Raw genomic sequence first — 24,411 nt, forward strand, 5'->3', positions numbered from 1 at the left:
AAGTAAAATACATATCGACAAGGAGAAATGTATGAATTAATGTAATGTAACATAGATGGATAGTGGTGAATAAAGAAGATCATATATTGCGGAACCATGTTCGATTGGAATATATTAATACATTTCAGATGAAAGCATAATATAATTTGGAGGTTTAGATTGATACACTTTATTGATGCTGAATTGGGTTCAGAAATAACTTGTGAAAAATCTGCTACGTTGCCATTTTTGTACACTGTTAACCGCCTCTTATTGGGCACCCACTTCATTCGTCGGCCGATTAATAGAGGTTTATTTATAATGCTAGACAGAGCCCCCCGGTGTGAGGTCTGGTGACGTGTCTGACGGTGGATTTCCAGTAGACTCAAACACACATATAAACACACACGCACACGCACACACGCACGCGCACGCACAGACAACCTAGCGGGGACAGTTGGTGGTGCAAGCCGCAGACGGATGGAAAGGAAAGGCAACACGTCTCCTTTATTAAAACGTTGCGGAGGTGATGTCGGTTTTAAGGACGTTACGAAGCGGATAAAATGGAGGACCTGAAACACAACTCACAGAGACTCATGTGATTTTGCGTGCTGCTGAGGTTCCCTAAAGACACCGGAGAAGACGGATAACGACGTGAGGTCGCCAGCACAACTCCCTCAGCAGTACTTGTGTACACCTTGTGGATTATACGTGTTTTTACAAGGTCCTTTACGAAGATACACATCGTTCCGAGACGAGCCATGGCAGTGTGTACACAGAGATGTAAACTTTTAGCCCAGGCTAGCTGACTGTTAAAGTATATCTGAATACAGTAGCAGTAACAAGCTATCCGAGTAGCGTAGGTGGCACTTCGTAGCACAATGAGAATAAAAAACATTTTACGAGTTGTTAGCCAACACTGCATTACACGAATTCGTGTTTCTATTCCGTTGTAACGTTGTAGTTACGACATAGACACGTATCAAATCGGGACAGCGCATCATTCAATGTGTCACATAGACCATTGTAAAGCAATTTTAAAGTGAATTGCGTTGTAATAATGATCAAACGTTGTATTGACGTGACAGTATCAACCACTGCTTCTGTTCCGTCTCACTAATCATACTGACAAACCAATAACCACGATATAACAACCATATTTGTGTTTTATAGTATAGGTTAATGATGTTAGGAACAATGTCTCCGTGTAGGAAGCGTGAATAGAGGTAGTAGTTACTGCAGGGTGTGTGTGATCTCTGTTCACACCTAGCCAGTGGAAAAGCTCCTCATTAGCCCGTCGGTATGAGACTATCGTCCCTCCTGGCCGTGTTCCGGCCCGCTCTACCCCTCATCCTCGGACTGTCATTGGGGTGTAGCCTGAGTCTGCTCATGGTCTCCTGGACCCAGGGAGACGCGGATGACTCCTGTGGGGAAGAGCTTGGCAACGTGGGACTTTTCGTCGGAGGACACAGAGGAGATCGGGCCGACTCTCGGGACGGCGCCGGGAATGAGGACTTCACGCCCCGGATAGTGCCCTACCATAAGGACCCCAACAAACCGCACAAGAAAGTCCTACGGTGAGCTCAAAATACTTCCTGTAAACGGTTTAGCTGTTAGAGGTAGAACTTGTTCAAAAGCAAAGGATCGAGAATTCTGCTTCATATGGTAACTTATTACACAACTGAAGTATGGAGGAATTAGTACTTTGTGTACTTTTGTGACACACTTGTGACGGTTGTTTCTTGTGTTACCAGAACCATTGTGAATATTGTGTGGTCCCCATAAAATACAGTATCCTACATGACAATTTGTAGCAATCGCAAATATTTGATAATCATTTAGCACCATCATCACATATCCTGGCTAACCCCTTGCTAAATGTAGCATAAAGGAACCAATACAAAACGTTATGACGGTAGGGCTATTGGACGTTTTTGAACATTGCTGAGTTTCTGAATGCACAAGATGTCCTTCACCTCCTGCTGAGTCTGGGGGTGCCTTTAAGTAGCTTACTGGCCGGAGCAGACTGTTCAATGCAAGGATTTAAAGATCCTCCTTGTTAAATGGTTTTAAAACCGTGTAGGCCTACACAAATTATTCACGTCACTTTCCCTAATAGCCCAGCCACCCTGCTTTCTTACAACAGAGCAATATTAAGAAGGTTACCTTCTCTTTTATATTATCTCTGTCACTCTATCTTTATCCCTGTCTCTCTTTCCTCTCACCCTCTCTCTTTTAACCTACACTCTCTGTCGGTCCCTCATTAACCTCTCCCTTCCCCTCTCTCGACCCCCCCCAGGACCCGCTACATCCACTCAGAGCTGGGCATCAGGGAGCACCTCCTGGTGGGGGTGCTGACGTCGCGCGCCACCCTCAACACGCTGGCGGTGGCGGTGAACCGCACCGTGGCGCACCGCTTCCATCGCACCTTCTTCTTCACTGGCCTGAGGAGCGCCAAGCTGCCGCACGGCATGACCGTCGTCGCGCATGGCGACGACCGGCCCGTTTGGCTGATGTACGAGACGGTGCGCCACCTTCACCGTCACCACGGCAACGAGTACGACTGGTTCCTGCTGGCCCAGGACGACACCTACCTGCAGGCCGACCGCCTGGCCCAGCTGGTGGGCCACCTGAGCTCGGGGCGGGACCTCTACCTGGGCCGCGCCGAGGAGTTCATCGGCGGCGAGGAGAAGGCGCGCTACTGCCACGGCGGCTACGGGTACCTGCTGTCGCAAAGCCTGCTGGGCAAGCTGCAGCCGCACCTGGACACCTGCCGCAACGACATCCTGAGCGTCCGACCGGACGAGTGGCTGGGGAGGTGCATCATCGACTACCTGGGCCTCACCTGCCTGGAGGTGTACCAGGTAGAGCACAAACACACATGCAAACCTTAACTCACACAAACACACATACATTTAAACCTAAACACACCCAGGCCATTGCACATACACAAATATACACATACACACACACAGACACCTGAAAACACACACACCTGAACACAAACACAAACATGATCTATCTAGCTGTATAAAACAGAAAACTGCCATAGTGAAAAAACAATCAGAGCTTTACTTGTCCTTACATGGTTAGTACAGCAGTGAAAACAGCAGATTAGCTCTGTTGCTACGCTTGTGGCTGGCTGGGCTGCAGAGCCGTCAAGGCTGACCTCCATCGCTCCCCTGTGTCCCCCCCCCCCCCCCCCCCCCCTCTCCAGGAGATGCGCTACCAGTACTTTGAGCTGGGTAAGAACGCCGACCCGGAGCGAGAGGACAGCCCCCAGTTCCGAAACGCCCTGGCGGTCCACCCGGTGTCAGAGCCCAGCCTCATGTACCGCCTCCACAAGCGCTTCAGCCAGATGGAGCTGGAGTGGACCTACCAGCAGATAGAGCAGCTTCAGGTGGGCAGCAGCACTGGTTCTATGGTCACACTGACTCTGTGAGTCAACGTTATGGAGCAGTCGCTTTTATCACTGTGAGTACAGAGACAGGTCATTACGGAGCAGGTAGGGGTTAGACAGTACAGAGACAGGTCATTCAGGGGCAGGTCAGGGTTAGACTACAGAGAGGTCATTATGGAGCAGGTAGGGGTTAGACAGTACAGAGACAGGTCATTCAGGGGCAGGTCGGGGTTAGACTACAGAGAGGTCATTATGGAGCAGGTAGGGTTGGGGTATCGGGCCCTGGCCTGGGAGTCAAACCCCCCAGCCAGTGAACTTCCTCCCCTAATCAGATTAGGTTTAGTGTATTTGTCCTTTATTGCTGTTGAGATAAGATAAGACTTTATTGATCCCTCAGGCAGGTTGGGGTAATGTGTGTGTGTGTTATAAAGAGTGAAAGGGTGTTCAAATAAGATAAGATGACTCTTTCTGGCTAGCCTAGCCTAGCATATAGCCTTGCTCTGACTAGCCTAGCCTAGGATAGCCAAGACCTCACTAACCTGGCCTATCCCTGACTAGCCTAGCGTGGCCTAGACCTCACTAGCTTACCCTTCCCTTGACTATCCGAGTCTAACGCTTAGTGACCTAGCCTAGACCGTACTAACCCAGCCCCGGATACTAACCTAGCCTCTTGTCTGTGTAGGGACCATAGACTGTGGGGTACACAGTCTAACAGAAATGATGAAATTAAACAGCAATTCAAGGAACTATTATTATATATCTTATATATATCATTGTCATCATTGAATGAAAACAGCCTAAATGAAGGTACTCCAAATTACTGACATCTTCCGTTAATTGAGTTATACCTGTTTAAATACCTACGCACGGACAGACAGACAGACAGACAGACGGACAGGCAGACAGTCAGTCAGGCAGGCAGGCAGTCAGCCAGACATTATGTCACATCATCTGAACTCCTCCGTCGTGGCTGGAGGGGATCCCAGCAGACATGCCTAGCAGGTCTAATGTTTAGACATGTCACCCAGAGCTGAGCCGGGAAGGAGTGTTCATTCTGCACGGGATGTTTGCCTTTCCACTACCTCATATCACGCCCTGAATTCCTCGCCCTCTGTTACCAGAACTCTACTTAAATCTGCTGTTATAGTGTGATATAAAGGTCCAGTGGCTACAATTTTAGCTTTAGGTCAGAAAAATCAAGTATACATCTTAGACAAATACTTAGGATCAAATGAGTGACGAGCATTCAATTATTGTATTTTACTGTCATGGAATCCTCCCACGAGCAACTAACAGTAGAGTTCCACTCGTTCCTTCCACATGTATTCATTTCTATTGACGGTTCACTAACAGATGCAGATCAACAACCTGAGCCACCTGACTCCGGAGGGGAAGGCGGGAACCACGTGGCCCATCGGCATCACCGCGCCCTTCAAGCCCAAGACGCGCTTCGAGGTCATCAACTGGGAGTACTTCACCGAGGACCACGTGTACTCGTGCCTGGAGAGCGCCCCCAAGTGCGAGCTGCGGGGCGCCGACCGGGCCGACGTTAGCGCCGTGCTGGAGATGGCGGTGGAGCGCCTCAACGCCCGCTACCAGCCCCAGCTGCGCTTCCGCAAGCGGCGCCTGCTCAACGGCTACCGGCGCTTCGACCCCACGCGGGGCATGGAGTACGTGCTGGACCTGGTGCTGGAGGCCTACACCCAGAAGGGCCACAGCCAGGTGCTGGGCCGCCGGGTCAACCTGCTGAGGCCCCTCAGCTCCATCGAGATCATCCCCATGCCCTACGTGACGGAGGCCACGCGCGTGCAGGTCATCCTGCCCGTCACGGCGCCGGAGCAGGACTACGTGGGCAACTTCCTGGACACGTACGTCACCAACACGCTGGACACGCGTGACAACGTGCTGCTCACCTTCCTGTTCATCTACGACCCGTTCGACGCGCAGCGCGTCAGCCAGACGGACGTGTTCGCCGGCCTCAAGGCCATGATCAGCGAGGTGGAGAAGCGCTACGGCGACGTGAAGATCCCGTGGATCAGCGTGAAGACGGAGGTGCCGTCGCAGGTCAAGCTCATGGACATCATCTCCAAGAAGCACCCCGTGGACACGCTGTTCTTCCTGGCGGGCCCCTGGACCGAGATCAACGGCGACTTCCTCAACCGCTGCCGCATGAACGCCATCAGCAGCTGGCAGGTGTTCTTCCCCGTCCACTTCCAGGAGTTCAGCCCTTCGGTGGCGTCGCGCGAGCAGCCGCAGTCCTCGTCGGCCTTCGCCTTCGACCCGCTGCGCGACGGACACTTCGACCGGCAGGTGTTCGACGAGGCGTGCTTCTACAACGCCGACTACATGACCGCCCGCACCAAGATGGCCGCCGACATCCTGGACAACGAGGAGCTGCTGGAGAGCATGGACGTGTACGACATCTTCGTGCGCTACTCGGGCCTGCACGTGTTCCGCGCCGTGGAGCCGGCGCTGGTGCAGAAGTACGTGCGGCGCGCGTGCAACCCACGCTTCAGCGAGGACATCTACCACCGCTGCGTGCTCAGCAACCTGGAGGGGCTGGCGTCACGCTCGCACCTCTCCATGGCGTTGTTCGAGCAGGAGCAGGCCAACAGCACCTAGACACGCCTCCCCCCCCGCATGCTGGGGGGGTGGATGCCGTTGAACACTGCCGAGGAGAGAGAACATAACAATGAAACTGCTTTCCTACGGTCACTTTGGTGCCTTGCTCTCAGGAAACGTGGGCAATATGGTGGAGGGGTGGTACTCCCCCCCCCGTCGCTATCGCAATGTTGTCCAGATCTTCACGATGTCCCTTCCCGTCCAGGCCTGGGGCGGCTAGCTGGCTGCTCATATGGCCGCCGGCTTCTACTGGAAGACAGACTGGCTATTGAAGTATGTGCTGTTAATAATAAACAGCACATAATGTCACATAATGTTATTTTTTCTACGGTTGAGGACCATGGACAGAAACAAATTGAGCCATACTTTCTATTAAAGAATGTTAACCCCAACTGTAAGCTCAGCAGGATGACAGTGTTCTGGTTCAGTGTTTCTGCTCCTAAAGTATTAAAGACCATTTGACATTATGTCCGTGTTCACAAACGTCCCCTTCATTCCTTCTGTCTGTCATTTCCTTCAGATCCCATCAGTCTACACGAGACATTCAGTACCTTTTACATGGAGGTTGATAAAACCGATCCTAATCTGGTTAAGGCCTTTGAATTATTAACTATCATGTAAACCCCTTCATTTTGTTCAGTCATTTGTTTAATTCCCAGAGCACAAGGCAGAAGACGGTGAGATAACTTGATTATCACTGGATGTCATGTGACACCTGAATCACCTAAAGGTCAGATCTACGACACTTCCCTCGAGACCCCATTCCTACAGATATAATAAGGTAACACGGTCAGCCACGCGCACAGAGTGACTGTTGAAGATGAACAGTCATCTCCAACAGGTGACTGTTCCTCTCCCTCTAGTTTCTGCATATGTTTTCACGGCCGTGCCCTGTATCTTCGTACAGTTTGTTCCCAACCAACTACACCCCCCCGCCCCTCTCTCTTATTAGGTCACTCCTCTGCTGCCCTGCTCCTGAGAGTTCTCCACCCACCCCTGAGGCAGGGGAGGGAGGGAGGGAGGCGCTGCCCTCTACCTTCAAGGCGGTGGAAGGTGGAGCTCAGAGCTGAATGAGACCCTTTCACAAGCCCTCTCCCCCCGGATTGAGGCAGAGGGGCTAGGAGCTACTATACACAGGGTGTATTTATAAGGGGTGTACTCTCACCGTTAACATGGGAGCGCTAAGGTAGCATAGCATGAGTGTGTGAAAAATCATGTTGAAAGAAGAAAACTGATTTGTTTTAGCATGTTAAGCGTGACCTTGGGATGTTCAACATGTCTACATCCTCCAAATGTTGCATCGCAATATGTGGGGGTCTGGTCCAGTCTGGTGTCAGCGTTTACGGCATGGTTTCCATAGTGACCTGGACCTGACTCTACACACTTTCCGCCCTACGTAAAACCTCACTCGTACATAGGGGGCAGAGTCTACGAGATCCTCATGCTTTCATTAGCGTTCCGAGCAAAGCCTAGTTGTGGACAAGACATTTTAGCTTATTAAAAAAAAAAAGACATTTCAGAATGTATGGCATTTACAAACTTTGGCATCACTTCTTTATTTACATCCAGGCGGTCACAGTCAAAATTTCCCTTTTTTTGTTGTAACATCATCTGCAAACCATTTTCGTTTATTTAAAATCTCGACACAGTAATTATTTGTGTTGGTGTACCACGGGTGTGACAGTGTAAACAGGGATAGAGACCTAGAAAACACATGCAGTTGACAGACGTTTGCTAAACGCAACAGACCTTTGAACGTGAATCAACGCCTTATTAGAGGAAACTCTCACACGGGTGGTAGGATGCTGTCAGCCACCCCACATTATTTCTGAATGAGAAGCAAGTTGCAGTTTCCAAATTCCTGCACAAGAGGGAGCCAGCGGACCAGTGACGCCGTTGTGACGACAGTGATGATAAACGGCCTTACAAAAAATATGTTTTGTTTTTTTTACCAGACACTAAGTACTGAGGTACATAAGATGCTTTAAACGACTTTCTGCTTCTCTAGTGAGTGCAGTTAACATAATTAGAGTACTGTTCTATTAACGAAAACACTTCTGAAAATCACACCTACAGTAAATTGCTGGTAGAGCATTATCATTTTTGGCAAACTTTCCAGAAGGCATTTTTTTTTTTACATGAGTGTGCTATGAATTGACTTCTCATCACGTAAACGGCTAAACCAGCGTAACATATGTACACGTACTGCTTCAAATGTATTCATTAATATACACAAAGCATGCATAGGTCATCGTGAGTTATCCCATCACTCTTGTTTATGCCGGGTGGAAAGTTCCCCCCCATGACGGAAATCTACAGCACAGTGCAAAGAGAGTCTGTTGGCTGAGAAACGGTGACAGTGAAACATGAATAAAATAAATGGAGAAAGGTGCAGATTAACTGCTAAACTAGTGAGTTTCCATGGAGACCAAAATAAAGTTAATGAGCAACCCAACAGGTAAATCGAACCTCCTCAACAGAAGCCCCTCTGGTGAAACTCTGCTATTGCATCAGTCACAATTATTGATTTGAGCCAATTCAAAACCGCTTGTAATAACCTGTGTTTCACCAGAGAGGCTGCTGTTTCTTGCGTTTGATTTAAAGTGTTTTGGTTACTTGTTCTTCCCCGTTACATTTGAAAAGTATTCAGTCTTTTCTCATGTTAGACTAGGCTCCACAGCACACAGTGGAACGCTAAAGTTCCTTTTCTACGTATTTAGAGCCGCCGTACTGCAATACGAGGCCAAGACCTCCAAACAATGACACAAACAAACAGGCATATACTGTACAGTTAGCTGTCTTAAGAAAAAAAAAATATTTACATTCACATCTCTTATTAAAAAAGTCTTCATCTTTCCCTTCCGTTTTTTTTTAACAGTCCGTGAGACTTTGTATTACAAACTATAAACTGCGTCCCAAAGCAGCAGAACTCAGCGCCTGCAGTATTTTTCAGAAAGTGTGCCTGCTACTACTCAGGTGTTTAGAAAAACACGATATTATTTCCGCATGCAGTAAAAGTCACACACACACACAAACACTCGGTACTCCAAGTAGTACTGTAAAATACTGCATGTACTAGCGGTTCTGGTCTTTAGCTCCTTCATCTTCCGTGTAAGACAGCGAATACTGCTTATATTTTGAACCTTTGGTGAAACATTTGAGACATCTTTAATTCTTTAAGTATAACATCATAAATAGGCAGTCAGTAACTTCATAAAAACCTAATTATCACTCTTAAATGTCCTGCTATCATAATGCCAAACTGTTTTTTTTTTGTTTTTACAAGCTTCGTTCAACTTTCCGACAGCTATCCATTTTGTTTTACAGAAACATTTATGATCCAAATTTTCCAATAATTCATATAATTTGAATATCACAGCACGGTGGGGGCAATTGTGACGTGTATCAGCAGTGCTGCTGTCGAAAGGTCTGGATAGTGAAAATACTGTTTGGAGTTGACAATTGAATTAGCCAATAAGCACATCAGTCTAGATACTGAACATCCCCCAACTGCTTTTTAAAATCATTTAGATTACCACAAAAAAAAAAGGATTTCTCAACTTCTTCTCATTCTGCTGGTGTAATTCATGTAGTTCACACTCCAAAAAGCTCACCTCTAACTAGAACAAACACTCACACACACGCACACACCCCATCCCCTTATCATTCAATATGTTTAAAAACTCATGTACGCTGTCATTTCCCTGCGATGTGTTGCTATGCCAACGCACCGAGGACGACTTTCCGTAGACACATCCCATCTATCGCCTCTGTGGAACGTGCTCCCGGGATCCGAATCAGAAGTTGATGTCCGATGATGTAAAGTGGAGGAGGATCGTCACGCGATGATGACATCACAATATGGAGAACCACCTTCCACACATGCACGCACACGCACACACAAACACACACACACACACACACACACACGGCCCCGGTAGTGAGGGCGGTTAGGTGTTGCGTACTGCCAGGGCCTGCTCCAGCTCCTGCCTCCTCTGCTGGATCTAGAAGAGGAGAATCCACAACACCATCCTTCAGCCCCAACACATCCTCTCTCTACTGCTACACTTCAACTATCACATCTCTATACTGCTGTACAGTTCAACTATCACATCTCTATACTGCTGTACAGTTCAACTATCACATCTCTATACTGCTGTACAGTTCAACTATCACATCTCTATACTGCTGTACAGTTCAACTATCACATCTCTATACTGCTGTACAGTTCAACTATCACATCTCTATACTGCTGTACAGTTCAACTATCACATCTCTATACTACTGTACAGCTAAACTATAACGTGTCTACTGCTGTACAGTTCAACTATAACATCTCTATACTACCGTTCAGCTAAACTATAACATCTCTCTACTACTACAGTTTAACTATAACATCTCTCTACTACTAGTTTAACTAAAACATCTCTACTGCTGTAAAGTTCAACTATAACATCTCTATACTACTGTACAGCTAAACTATAACATGTCTACTGCTGTACAGTTAAATAATAACATCTCAACTGCTGTACAGTTAAACTATAACATGTCTATACTTCTACAGTTAAACTATAACATGTCTACTGCTGTACAGTTAAACTATAAAATCTCTACTGCTGTACAGTTAAACTATAACATATCTTTACTACTGTACAGCTAAACTATAACATGTGTACTGCTGTACAGTTAAACTATAAAATCTCTACTGCTGTACAGTTAAACTATAACATATCTTTACTACTGTACAGCTAAACTATAACATGTGTACTGCTGTACAGTTAAACTATAACATGTTTACGGCTGAACTGTTCAACTATAACATCTATCTACTGCTAAAGTTAACCTATAACATCTCTACTGCTGTAGAGTTAAACTATAAAATCTCTCTGCTGCTACAGTTAAACTATAACATCTCCTTCTGCTGTAGAGTTAAACTATAACATTCTTTGCTTCTTATAGTTTAGTTTGTATGCATAGACTGTTGTCAGCCTCACGAGTGCGTGGCTTTGGATCAAAGTGTCTGCTAATGACCGCATGTAGATGTTATATCACTCTCAACTTTTCCTCTTTAACCTGGGGAAGCTTGGCCAAAACAGTAGCCACTACACCTTCCCTAACCTCGTTCAAATGTGTTATGGCAGCACCCATAAACAACCTATCTAGGCTGATAAGAGGTCTACTCGCCCCCAATCATAGTAATTGTAAAGTCTGGTAACCATACTTGGGTAGCAGTAATAGAAAGTGGGTGGGGCTAACACATAAACCCAACCCATCTCATATATAATAACTCAACATCCGTTGCACTGGGAGCGCTGATTGGCAGGCTCCTCCCCTCTCCTCCGCCAGGACAGGTTACCTTGCAGTAGAAGTAGCGGCTGACGGCCTCTTGGGACCAGGGCTCGTGGTAGAACTCGGCCCTCCTCTCTTCCTCGGGGTTGCCCACCACGTCAGTCATCAGCTGCAGGCCACCACAACACACTCAGAGTTACGCTAGTGCCCCTAGTGTTGCATAGTGGTACTACAGCAGCAGGTTTAACAAGTGATTGGAAACTAAAATCATAAATTAATTAAAATAATACAATTGTTTATTTAATATTGTTAACAATAATGTTAATCTAATGGATTTTTCAAGAGTAGTGGACCCTGTGCTACATGTGTAGTGAGTATCGGTATATATTATACTGTAGAATAGTATATACTGTGGTTTGAAGGTTGTGTGTATTTTAGTGTGCGTGCAGGTGTGCGTGTGAACGGGTAAACGTGTCTCCGTGAGTGCGTGCGTGCGTGCGTGCGTGTGTCTGTACCTTTAGGTCTCTGCTCTGGGACTGCAGCCAGTCCTGGATGTACCCCTTGGGGTCTCTGGAGAAGCTCAGCATGAAGTCTCTCTGGATCTTCAGCTGGTTGATGGACTCGATGGTCTCATGGATCTGAACACACAGCAGGACATCAAGGTCAGATCATCTAATGGAGCCCCAAGGACTGAATCAGCTCACACACACCCTCACAGACTCTAGCAAACACACTCCCTCTTATATCTGATCAGTCATGCCAATGAGGAGGTAAACACCCTGAACTGAAGATGAACATCCTTTTTCTTTTTCCTTGTCGTTTACACAGACAACCGCGCGGTGAACAGAATGGTTCAGCAAAAACAATGGCTGATAATGGGCATGTCACTATCTAACTCAGTGTAAGACCACAATATGGTGGCACAGGGGCGTGTCTCTGACCTTGTTGTCCAGGGAGGCGATCTCCTGCTGATTGGCCGTGGAGAGCAGGAAGCTGCTCATCTGGCTCTTCAGGGGATCCTCCACCTCCACGTCGATGTCGTAGCACGCCGTCTTCTTCTGGTCGTTGGGATCCACGCTGGAGAGGGAGGGGGCGGGGCTTTAGAAACCTAACCAATCAACACAGCCTGAGCTGACTCACCCCTTTGAGGGCTGGACACACATTGTGGACGTGCTGAAGGAGAACTGCTTAACACTGCTCTCTTAAAACCACTGTTCACACGCTACTGCCTTGAATAATCAACATCCCACCAAAGAGTGTGAGTGGGATGACTTGATGGGTTGCCATGGGAATGCAAATAGTGATTCAATAGTAGCATATCCAGCACTATCTCAAGCATTTACTACTGGCACAGGTACAAGTAAGGAATAATCCCCTCAAGGCAGGGCAATAAACAGTTTGATAGGCCCGGCTCGTGGACGGCTTACCTTCCACGAGCCGGGCATATCAAACTGTTTATTGCCCTGCCTTGAGGGGATTATTGTGTTTATTCTACTTCTCGCCGGCCAACATAATAAAACAATTCAAATACTTTAATAATTAGCATTTTTCTTATTCGTATTGCATGCTTATTAAATGTATACTCTTTAAGTTCATCTCCCTCGAAAAGTAGTTCCCTTTAGAACTACGGTGAATAACGTTAGCTCAGCTGTAGGTAACTCGTTTCTATAGCAACCACACAAGGCTGCAACTGATCACTAGTTTAATAACGTAGTTGTTACATTGTATCTCGCTTGCAAAACGATGTATCGACTGACCCTCTGATAGATTTCCGACACATTTTAGAAACTTTTTTTAAACAAGGTTTATTTTTACAATGGACCTCATGTTTGAAATGTATGTGATAGAAAACGATACAAGCGGCGTATTGATCTACTGTGCTCAGTCAGCAGCAAGTAGAACCAACAAGTCAGCGGGCAATATGCCGGATTAATGCACCCCTCCCAGCCAATCAGAATCTAGCATTCTTAAATTAAGTAGAATAACAGTCAACGATGTATGGTTTCAATAATGTAGCCTAGAGTGTAAATAATATTTATCTTAACCGTCTTTCAACCATTCTTTGCACTGATACTCATATTGTCTGAAATCATATATTTTCAATATTTATAAAAAAATTGGATCTTACTCGTATGTATATTTTTCTTTTTGTCATATCTATCACAGGCCTGTACTTTTTGCTGCACCGCCTGAATGTCCCGTCCAGGTGTAACACAGGGTGCGTTGCCATGGTTACCTGATGACGTGGTTGATGACGATGGGGTCCGGGGGCAGCAGCAGGTTGGTGAGCCGCTGGGGGATCTCTGAGAACTTGAGACGCGGACAGTCGAAGATCTGGAGCAGGAGGAGGACGTCTGTTAGACCCCGACCTGCTCCTTAACGACATGTCTCTGCACTGTCCAACCCCTACCTGCTCCTTAATGACCTGTCTCTGTACTGTCTAACCCCTACCTGTTCCTTAATGACCTGTCTCTGTACTGTCTAACCCCTACCTGTTCCTTAATGACCTGTCTCTGTACTGTCTAACCCCTACCGGCTCCTTAATGACCTGTCTCTGTACTGTCTAACCCCTACCTGCTCCTTAATGACCTGTCTCTGTACTGTCTAACCCCTACCTGCTCCTTAATGACCTGTCTCTGTACTGTCTAACCCCTACCTGCTCCTTAATGACCTGTCTCTGTACTGTCTAACCCCTTCCTGCTCCTTAATGACCTGTCTCTGTACTGTCTAACCCCTACCTGCTCCTTAATGACCTGTCTCTGTACTGTCTAACCCCTACCTGCTCCTTAATGACCTGTCTCTGTACTGTCTAACCCCTACCTGCTCCTTAAGGACCTGTCTCTGTACTGTACTGTTGATATGTTTATTGTAGTTAAATAACATGCAAGGCGGAGACACACCCAACAGACACATCTGGTGTCTCCCTCTGGTCACTGTGTCTCTCACAGTAAATGGCAGCAGAATAAACCCAAGAGTTAAACACGCTTAAAGAGAGCAGCAGGGTGTACCTGCTGGAAGTACTTGTCACAGTTGATGTACTCCTTGTCGTGGGAGTCCTGCAGCTTGTTGGTCTTAACGTACTGCCACAGTGCCTGGATGATGCAGGAGCGCGTCTGGGTGTGGATGCCCAGCAGCCGGGCCAGCCGGGGGTCCAGTTTGAACTGGGGGGGCTGCGGACAGGTGGGGAGATCCATCAACGACTGCAATGGTTCCTTGGTGGGTTTAGGTGTATGTGTATGCTATGTTCTGTGGGGTTCTGTTGTTGTGGATGGGTGGTTCATTTCTTGTGTTAAAGGCGTTTGGTCGTCTCTTTCAAAGGCACACACACCACACACACGCGCACACAACCTCACCACCAAAACCTCACACACACCCTCACCCACGCGCACCCGTTGGTGCGCGTGGGTGAGGGTGTGTGCGAGGTTTCGGTGGTATGTAAGGTTGTGTGTGTTTGTATGTGTGTGTGTGTGTGTTTGTATGTGTGTGTGTGTGTGTGTGTGTTTGTTTGAGAGTGTGTGCAAGGTTTTGGTGGCATGTGAGGCCGCGTGTGCGTCTTTGTGTGTGTGTGAGAGTGTGTGGGAGGTGGTATGTGAGGTTGTGTGTGTGTGTGTGTGTGTGTGGGCCAGGCACCGAGTCTGCCTGGCTCTGGGTGCCTCTCTGGCGCCCTCACCTGGTAGTCCAGCATGAGCAGCAGGGTGCAGCGGACGCTCACGTCCCCCGGCCGCTTCACCTGGAAGCCGTCCGTCTCCTGGGTGGTGGCGGTGCGGTGCCACTGGGACCAACAGAGAGGGGTCGCGGGGGTCAGAAGGTCACACAAGGTCAGAGGGTCACGACCCCAGGGGCACACTTCTGGCAGCTACCCCAACCCCCGACCCACTTATTTAGCATTTATTACATGTCGTCAAGGAGCGGGTCTGAGTCGGGGGTCATCGTGTTCATGATGACTATAGGTAGTCTGAGGACGTTGGGGATCGAACCCGGTACCTTTCAGCTAAGTGATGTTACATATATGACCGGACATCATGCATGGTCTTCACCCACAGAACTGTAGTTAATGTTAATCGATGGTACAACCGCGATTAACGGTGTTTACGGTAATGTTGGATACTGTAACAGTAGTTTAACGGTGTAGCTCGGGAATGCCGTGTATATCACATCTCTAGCGGTACGGGAACCCTCGTCTGGCTTCCATATCTACTGCTCCTACAGATCAAGATAACACAAGTTTTCCATTCCACTCACACAGATAAACGCACAAGCAGGCAAACACACACACACACACACACACACACACACACACACACACACACACACACACACACACACACTCAGCGGAGAAACGTCTGAAAACCCAAAGTGTTTATCGAGTGACGGCCCTATATCAAGCTGTACAAACACGGCCAGCAGCAATGGGCCCTTTGTTTGAGTCTGGGTATTTAGATAAACCCAGCCCGGCCTGTACCACTCCAGTGCTGACGACTCTCTAACGCTGGAGGACACGCTGGCTGGATTCCCAAAGTCAGTCTATCCCCATTTGCCTCGCGCTTCCTGCTAAATCTCCAGATGTTTTCCTCCGTCGCCGGGGTACCCGCTGCTCCAATTGTAATAATGGCTGAGACAGCTCGACACAAAGCATTCTGACTGCGGAAGAAAGAGGGAACATATACGATCGACGCGGTCTGACTTACCGGCCCCTCGCCCCCCAACCCCCAATACTGTTCATCAAAAGCCTGGAGCACGAATCTCAACGCTGGCTCCTCCATGGTATAGAATAGCCTTTTCTTGTACCAAATAACGAGTCTCACTAGATTAATTGCCAGTCATACATCTATCCGTCATACATCTACGTGGACCAACCCACTTGATATGTCGGAGGAGGGCGATTTTTGGCTTGTAGCGGCTAATCACACTCACACCTGGTGGTGTCACACGTCAGCTTTAAGCGTTTAGCGGAGGCCGACGACTAAAGGAAAGCCCTGCAGTGTTTATCGCTCCCGCGGGGCGACAGGAGATCTGTTGGATTCTATATTTGAACCGCAGATAATGAAACGCTGCACGCCCTCTTGAGGACCCAAGTCTTCAGACGTCCTGGGAACACAGAGACACGTGAGAAGGCAAGGAGGCTTTCCCAAGTTTGAGAACTTGGTTTCAAAACGGTCGCAAACGTCAGAGCAACAAGCTTGAGACAAAGTCTCGAGATGCGCTGTCGTAAACGGTCTGCAAATATGTATGACGAGAAGTCGAAGGAATATGCCTTCTCCAATGTGTTTAAATATACTGATACCATATGAGAAAGCACTCTGTCTCATATATTTAGTAAATATTTGCGCTCTAAAATGGTTCAACAGGACTGGGGCACTCGTCCGGCTGTCAGACGAGCCAGCCGCGCCTTCTCTCCGTCCAGAGCATTCATCAGCAGACCCCAGACGATGAGGTCGTCTGGGATAGCAGGGGTTTTTCCCACGCGTTGGCGCAGGCCTAAGGGCCCTGCTAAACACGGCGCTGTGAGGCCTCTCCGTGAACCCTAACCTAACCCTCTCCCCAGACCAGGGGTCCTGGAACCTCGTCATCTCAGGGCACCGGAAGACGATGTCAGCGTGTCCTCCGTGGGAGTCAACCCCGTCCTCCAACTCTCAACTCTCCGAGAGTTGTCGGGAGTGCTCCATGTGTCGTCTGGTGGCGACCCAAACCGACTTTGAGTCCCGATTGGTCGTTGAGAATGGGGGAGGGCGGGGTCTCACCTCGACCAGGTGGTTGTCAGGTCCGTATAGGTCCTTGTCCAGCTCGATGACCAGACTCTTGAAGAACGACGAGAACTTCCTCTTCAACTTCCCTGGCTGGCGAACAGAGAGAGAAAGAGGTCAAAGTCAACTTTAACGTAAATACATGTAGGCCCCTTGACATACACACACACACACACACACACACAGACACACACACACACACATACACACACACACACACACACACACACACACACACACACACACACACACAGACACACACACGCAGACGGACACAGGATATGTGCCATAATCCACATGCCATGTGTTCCTCAAACAAAGACCCATGTGTGGAGGTCTTTAGGACCAAGCAGCAGAGACCACAGGCCAGGGTGAGATCACCAGCTACCAGCTCCACGTTCTCAGGCTCCATCAGGAATAATTGTGGTGCGGTAGATCCGGCAAGTTTCTAACCGCCATGGAAAGGAGGAGCGCTGGAACGCTGAGAACATGAGAACCTAGCGTGTAGTTTAGCACAGAGACTAGCGTGTAGCCTAGTATGTAGCTTAGCGTGTATCTTGGCATGGAGTTTAACATGGGCCATAGAATTCAGGGGATCATCAGAGTTCTGATCTTTTGACCTCATCCCGCAGTTATCTAAACAAACTCTCAAACGCTCATTACCAGTGACCTCTGTCTGAAGATACAACCTCCTGCTGGAATGTTATGCTAGCTCGTTATCTTGCACTACTTTGGAGCGTACGGGAATGTATTTTCTTGGTTCATTCTCTAAGAGTAATGGACTGAGATGAACGGCTCCAACAACACCATAAACTAAAGACCACTGGCTAGAATAAAGACCATGATCACTCTTTAACTGTCAAATAAACCCACACGCTCACGTTCATGAATGATTTGTAACGGATAACTGATCCATACAGTTTGAACAACGTGAACTGTATTTATCCTTTGCTCTGCTTGTTTGTGCTAGCATCATGTCGGCCAATGAGGGAGTGTGTAGGATGGAGTAGGATTCTAATCCTACTCCCTGGAGGGAGTAGGATTAGGGCGACTCCCCTCTGGGTCTGAGCGGTTCCCCTTTAGGTCCTTCTGAGGCTTTAGGATTAGGGGGTTCCCTAAGATTTGGGCCTGTCAAATCCTTTGAGACTATCACTGTGATGAAGGCCTGTACTAATAAAGTTGACTTGAATATTGACACAGTCCCAATCCCAGCCATACTCACGTCGTCCAGTAGCTTTCCCTCCACCCGCAGCTCCCATGATGCAATGCTGCCGTCGGAGTCGTCGGCGTCGGGTTTAGCTGGGTTGAAGGTGTTGGAGATGTATAGACGCAATTTCCGCTTCTGCTGCTGACACAATGGTACACACACACACGCACACACACACACACACACATACACACACACACACACACACACACACACACACACACACGCGCACACACACACACACACACACACACGCGCACACACACACACACACACACACACACACACACACACACACACACACACACACACACACACACACACACATATAAACACACACACACACACACACATAAACACAAACGCACAAACACACATAAACAGACACACACACAAACATAGTAACATAACACACATCAATATATAAACATGTATGAATATAAAAACACACATGACAGGACAAACAAATGACAAACAGATACGCACAAAACATGCACGCATACCCAGGCGCACACACACACACACGCACGCACACAAACCACATACCAGCTTGAAACACAGTTCACAGTGTAAAACATTGAATGACAATGTACACGCGTTCCTGCACTTTAACTGCTTACTGTTAAAAAGAAGGAGCAGGATGGAGGGAGACTTAAAGAGTAGTAAGAGTAGATTTAGGAGGATGAGGAGGGGAGGAGCTGAGAAGAGGAGCAGCTAGCACTGAGGAAGAGGAGAAGCGAGGAGGAAGGAGTGTTGTGCGACGTGGGGATCCTCTTACCTTCATGGGTCTCTTCAGCGCCTCCTGGATGTCCACCCTCTTCCTCATGATGGTCTGGTCCAGCTTCCTCTCGAAGGCCAGCAGGTCCATGTAGGCCTGCGACTCCGGGACCAGCTCACGGATCTGGACAGGGGAGGGGGGGTAAACGGGACCCAGTCACGCTTATGGTTCACATCTAAAGCAGCAGTTTTAAAACAAATAGTAAGTATTATACATGACAAACCCTATTTGTCTAGTTCCGATCAGCGGATCGCTTTATTAGACACTAGGTTGTGCAGCACTTCCATAACGTAATTTCCTCAACTATAGATTACACGTTTTATCTCTTCTCCTATGTCCTGTGATTTGGTACGCTGCCGGAAAACCTGTGATCAATAAAGGATCAATAAGGTATTGATCCATCTGCCCTTCACACAATCCCCCACAAACAGTGTCAGTGACTCCGTGTCATCAGAGCACCCGAGGGAATCTATTTGTTCTACATGGTTCACAGAACCCTGCATAGGATTGGTTCAGCTCTGCTGCTTCACCCTATCCTGAAGCCTTATCTACACCCCTTTATCTTGACCTTTTAAATACCTCAGACCGCTCCTATCTCCAAACCCTGACCACAACACAGACAGACAGAAGAACAAGGGTATCTGGGCCTCACCCTCTGTGGAAGAATCTTGTCCGCCATTTTCCTTCTCTTGGCACTGAGGAGAGAGTGGAAAAGGAAGGGAGATGAGAGGAGAGGAGAGAGGGGAGGGAGAGTTAGAGAAAGAGGAGATGGAAAGGAGATAGGACCGAGATAAGAGGAAATAAAGAGAGGAGAGGTAAGAGAGGGAGATAAAGAGAAGAGAGAGGGAGATGGAGAGAGGAGGGGGAGGAGACGTGAGCAGGTTACTATGGTGACTGACAGACGAGAACCCAAGCCATCTGGGCGACATCCAGGTCCCAGCATCCTGGTGTGTGTGTGTGTGTGTTGAATTGAAGTGAGTGGCTGCACTATGCCAAAAAGTGCTAAAATCTGATGCACTAACACACAGGCACACGCACACAAATACACACACACACACACACACACACACACACACACACACACACACACACACACACACACACACACACACACACACACACACACACTGTGGGGGTGTGTGGGGGTGATAGTATTGAATGTTTGTGTGTGTGTGTGTTTATGTGTGTGATAGTATTGAATGTGTCTGTGTTTGTGTGTGTGCATTGAATGTGTGTGTGTTTGTGTGTGTGTCTGTGTGTAGTGCTGAATGGTTGTGTGTGTGTGTGTGTGTGTGGGATAGTAAAGAACGTCGGTAGTAAGGTAATTAAGTCCCAGGTATTCAACATGAAGGGATTTGACCCACTTTCCTACCTCACTTACAAATCATAAGGCAGCATACTTACCAGTGCATCATGGGAAACAGTTTGCTGGTGAAATATGATGCTCAGTGTGGGAGGTCAATGCACATGTGAGTGAGTGAGTGAGTGAGTGAGTGAGTGAGTGAGTGAGTGAGTGAGTGAGTGAGTGAGTGAGTGAGTGAGTGAGTGAGTGAGCATCTGTGTGAGTATGTGAGTGTGCGAGCATGGGACATTGTATAAATGTGAGGGTGTGTGTGTGTTTGTGTATGTAAGAGCGTGTGTGTGCACGTGAGAGCCTGTGCGAGGGTGTGTGTATGTGAGAGCATTTGTGAGTGTTTGTGTGCGTTGATATGAGAGCGTGTGTGAGTCAGTGTCATCTTTTGTGTGTGAGTTCAGCCAGAGCAGAGACGGGAGCTGACAGCGGGATGAAGGTCTCCTACGGTCTACAGACCTCAGGGTCCTACAGATCTAAGAGTAGACCCCAGCTCATCCCAACATGATCCAGGCAGAGAGGAGAGGGGGGGGGGGGGGGGGGGGGGGGGGGGGGGGGGGGGGGGGGGTCAGGGGTCATCCAGAGGTGGGGTCATGCAGGGGAGACCGCGGGTCTCTGCAACCCCCCGGAGCGAGAGGGAAGAGGTCCTCATCACAGAGGGCCGGTGCAGTTGTGTGTGTGTGGGGGTCTGTCTTGGGCCAGGGTGGGTAGGGGGGGAGGGGGGGGGGGGGGGTCTAGTGCAGCGTCACAAGAGAGACATTCCATGCTCCAGCGCAGTCCCATGCATGCAGCACTGCATGTGCTACAACTGAAAGCGTTTCACCAGGAGGGCGGGGTTAACCGAAGGGGGCGTGGCTAGGAGTTTCATTAAGGGGCGGAGTTAGACAAGGCGGAGGAGTGAGTTTGGGACGGGGTAAACTAGTGGTGGGTGGAGTGGGGGGCGTGGTTACAGAAAAAGGGGCAGGGTGTAAAAAAGGGGATGGATTTAAACTAAGAGGGGCCGAGACACACTGGGAGGCGGAGTTAAACTATGGGGTGGGGTTATCTTAGGGGGACGAGTTAAACAAGGGGATGGGTTAAAATGTGAGGAGGAGTTCAACTGGGGTTGGAGTTAAACTACAGTCGAGTTAAATGCAGAGGGGTGGAGTGTAACTAAAAGGGGCGGGGTTACACTAGTAGGTGGGGTTAAACTAGGTGGTGGAGTTAGACTAGGGCTTAAACGTGAAGGACTCGCACGACCAGAGTCAAGAGTGTTTCAGAACTGACATGCAGCAGAGGAAACGCCTACTTTGATCCGAGCGTGGGATCTGATTGGGGCTCTCTCATGTCCATCTGTCTTGCCGGCATCTCATTGGCTCCCGGGAATCCGACGGGCTTCCTGGGGAGCGGTGAGGATTTGAAGGCGTTTCAATTAGAAAGTCGCATCGACAAAAGTATGATGTCATAGCCCTGAGACAGACTTTGTTGATGTGTTCACGGGTATGTGTGTGTGTGTGTGTGTGTGTGTGTGTGTGTGTGTGTGTGCCTGTGTTAGTGTGTGTATGTGTGTTGACGTTATTAAACAAGAGCAGGTTGTGCCGATGCAGACACGAATGGAGGAAGAGGAGGAAGAGGAGAAGGAGGAGGGGCCATAATAAGATGAAGAGGGGAGAGAAGTTGGAAGAGGATGAAAGACAGAGCCAAAGGGAAAACGAGAGGAGGGAGGGAGGCAATTAGGAGAGAGGAGAGAGGAGGAAGTAGAGGACCACGGTGAGGGGAAGAGGAGAGAGAGGCGGAGGAAGAGGAGGAGGAGCGAAGGGGAGGATACAGAGGAGGAGGTAGAGGACCGAGGAGAGAGGAAGAGGTAGATGAAAGAGGAAGAGGAGAGAGAGGAGGAGGAGGAGGAGGAGAGGCAAGGAGGAGAAGCCAGAGAAGGAGGTAGACAGAGGAGGTAGAGGAGAGAGGAGGAGGATGTTGGAGGAGGTAGAAGACAGAGCAGGAGGAGGAGGAGATAGACGACAAAGTAGAGAGAGGCGGAGGAGGTACAGGCGAGACGAGGAGGAGGTAGACGAGAAAGGAGGAGGGGGTAGAGGAGAGAGGAGGAGGAGGTACAGGAGAGAGGAGGAGGAGGTACAGGAGAGAGGAGGAGGGGGTAGAAGAGAGAGGAGGGGGTAGAAGAGAGAGGAGGAGGAGGTAGAGGAGAGAGGAGGAGGGGGTAGAGGAGAGAGGATGAGGAGGTAGAGGAGAGAGGAGGAGGGGGTAGAAGAGAGAGGAGGAGGAGGTAGAGGAGAGAGGAGGAGGGGGTAGAGGAGAGGGGAGGAGGAGGTAGAGGAGAGAGGAGGAGGGGGTAGAGGAGAGAGGAGGAGGGGGTACAGGAGAGAGGAGGAGGAGGTACAGGAGAGAGGAGGAGGAGGTACAGGAGAGAGGAGGAGGAGGTAGAGGACAGTAGTAGGAGGGAGTACGTGGTGTGCGGTAACTGCAACTGATTCAGGGTCAGGCTGTTCAGACACACTGGCAAAAACACACTGATAGCCAGCACACACACACATACACACACACTCACACACAAACACACAAGCACACACAGACACACACACACACACACACACACACACACACACACACACACACACACACACACACACACACACACACACACACACACACACACACACACACACACAAACACACAGAGTTTATACGCTTTCATTCAAATCTGCATTAGATATGTGTACACATAAAATAAACATATATATACAAAACCGATTAGACAAACACATTGCTTTTAACTAGAATCCGAGAACTCATTGTAGATCTGAAATGTAAACTGGCGTCTCCTTCTCCCCTCCGTTTCAGTCAAACTAATGTTCAAAACAATCGGACCAATCAGGGAGGCCGGTTGAGAATGTTGGGCTGAGCCAAAGATTGGCTCCCACAGAGTAACAGCTTCAACATCCTGCCCGGAGGGGGGAGTCTCCACGGTGCTGGGCACCCAGGCCACAGCTAGCCTCAGAGCCTGGTTAGCTAGAGAACCAAATTCGTGGCCCGGCCTCTGTTCATCTTGAAGAAGAGAACGGCCCGAGGGAGGGGCATCAGCTAGTTAATGGTGGAGCTGACCGGCAGAGGGGCGGCCACAAACACAGGCAGACCTCAAATATTATTTTTACAATAAAGACTACATCAGAGATTTTTCTTTCAGAATGAAATTCTCTGCTCCTTGAAAAATCTCATTATCCTGGCGATAGGGAATTTAAAGCACAGGTGACAAGTAGCATTCAAGTCATTTCAGACATGTCTTCAGTTAATTTCTCCCCTGAGCAGTTATCTCTCGAATCTATTTGAATCGCAGCACTTTCAGCTCCTCTTTCACAATACAATACAGCCAGGCAGGGGGGTGTTCTCTCTTCCAAATAATCCAGCAACATAACTATCCATTCCTGAAAATTAATCACATACTTTAGGATCCTCCCCATCCTGGGAATATGCACGAATATGAATCGTTTTTAAGGGTACGGTTTAACAATGTGACGGGCAGACACAGAAGTAATTCATCCTGCCCAGTGATAAACCACGGAACAGCGCATTGTAGATTTACAATGGTGGACCAAAGATGTAATCCACCCAACCACACTCCAGGATGTTCTGTTACCAACGATGTAATCCATGAAACTACACAGGAAATTCTCTTAATAATGATTAAACTCGGATAGACATTCTTTTTATTATTATTTAAAACGTTTTATGCAAAAGCATCCAACTAGGCCTGCGTTTCTGCTGAAGAAACACACAACTTCTGCAAGTGCAAGAGTTTCATTGACTTACATATTCAGTTTGACAATTATACAGTTTCTATGCCCCAAACTATCATTGTTATATCGGTCATTAAACATCCACTGTCAGTCCCCCCTCTATCTTGATCGAACACGTTTCCCAGTGAAACGGCCCATTCTAACTCATCCTCGTCTCTCTACACCTTATGTCAGGCCTTTATACAGCATCCACGTTCGGAGAGGGAGTGCGTGCAAGGTTAGCTTCCTTCTGCAAGGTTAGGCTAGCCCATGC

The 24,411-nt window shown here is 48.4% G+C and overlaps 2 protein-coding genes across 7 annotated transcripts in view; one reads left to right on the forward strand and one right to left on the reverse strand.

Moving 5' to 3' along the window:
- Positions 1-402: 402 nt before the first annotated feature.
- Positions 403-6,468, forward strand: chpf2 (chondroitin polymerizing factor 2). The gene is made up of 4 exons (XM_030348795.1): positions 403-1,556; positions 2,279-2,843; positions 3,197-3,379; positions 4,733-6,468. Exons 1-4 carry the CDS (start codon positions 1,282-1,284, stop codon positions 5,999-6,001), a joined length of 2,292 nt encoding a protein of 763 aa, XP_030204655.1. The 5' UTR covers positions 403-1,281; the 3' UTR covers positions 6,002-6,468.
- Positions 6,469-7,527: 1,059 nt separating this feature from the next.
- Positions 7,528-24,411, reverse strand: part of smarcd3b (SWI/SNF related BAF chromatin remodeling complex subunit D3b) — a 31,873-nt gene continuing 14,989 nt past the window's right edge. For 2 of the 6 annotated variants that reach the window (XM_030348828.1, XM_030348826.1), the window contains exons 3-14: positions 21,659-21,748; positions 19,672-19,714; positions 19,020-19,142; positions 18,257-18,382; positions 17,032-17,127; positions 14,961-15,062; positions 14,299-14,460; positions 13,527-13,624; positions 12,232-12,367; positions 11,806-11,928; positions 11,358-11,459; positions 7,528-10,005 (exon numbers count right to left, since the gene is read on the reverse strand). In XM_030348828.1, coding sequence (XP_030204688.1) covers positions 9,952-10,005; positions 11,358-11,459; positions 11,806-11,928; positions 12,232-12,367; positions 13,527-13,624; positions 14,299-14,460; positions 14,961-15,062; positions 17,032-17,127; positions 18,257-18,382; positions 19,020-19,142; positions 19,672-19,714; positions 21,659-21,748 — 1,255 coding nt within the window. In that variant the 3' untranslated portion in view covers positions 7,528-9,951. The remainder of the gene's footprint in view (positions 10,006-11,357; positions 11,460-11,805; positions 11,929-12,231; positions 12,368-13,526; positions 13,625-14,298; positions 14,461-14,960; positions 15,063-17,031; positions 17,128-18,256; positions 18,383-19,019; positions 19,143-19,671; positions 19,715-21,658; positions 21,749-24,411) is intronic. The other 4 variants (XM_030348831.1, XM_030348829.1, XM_030348827.1 and 1 more) reach the window with 3 other exon arrangements.

This window comes from Gadus morhua, chromosome 23 (genome assembly GCF_902167405.1).
Source record: "Gadus morhua chromosome 23, gadMor3.0, whole genome shotgun sequence".
Classification (NCBI taxonomy): domain Eukaryota; kingdom Metazoa; phylum Chordata; class Actinopteri; order Gadiformes; family Gadidae; genus Gadus; species Gadus morhua.

What these genes read in the sequence shown, in the direction of transcription:
- chpf2 (XM_030348795.1), top strand. Translation starts at nt 1,282, where the DNA reads ATGAGACTATCGTCCCTCCTGGCCGTGTTCCGGCCCGCTCTACCCCTC. An exon ending in CCGCACAAGAAAGTCCTACG is followed by an intron (nt 1,557 to 2,278) that starts GTGAGCTCAAAA and finishes GACCCCCCCCAG; the next exon opens with GACCCGCTACATCCACTCAG. An exon ending in AGCAGATAGAGCAGCTTCAG is followed by an intron (nt 3,380 to 4,732) that starts GTGGGCAGCAGC and finishes GTTCACTAACAG; the next exon opens with ATGCAGATCAACAACCTGAG.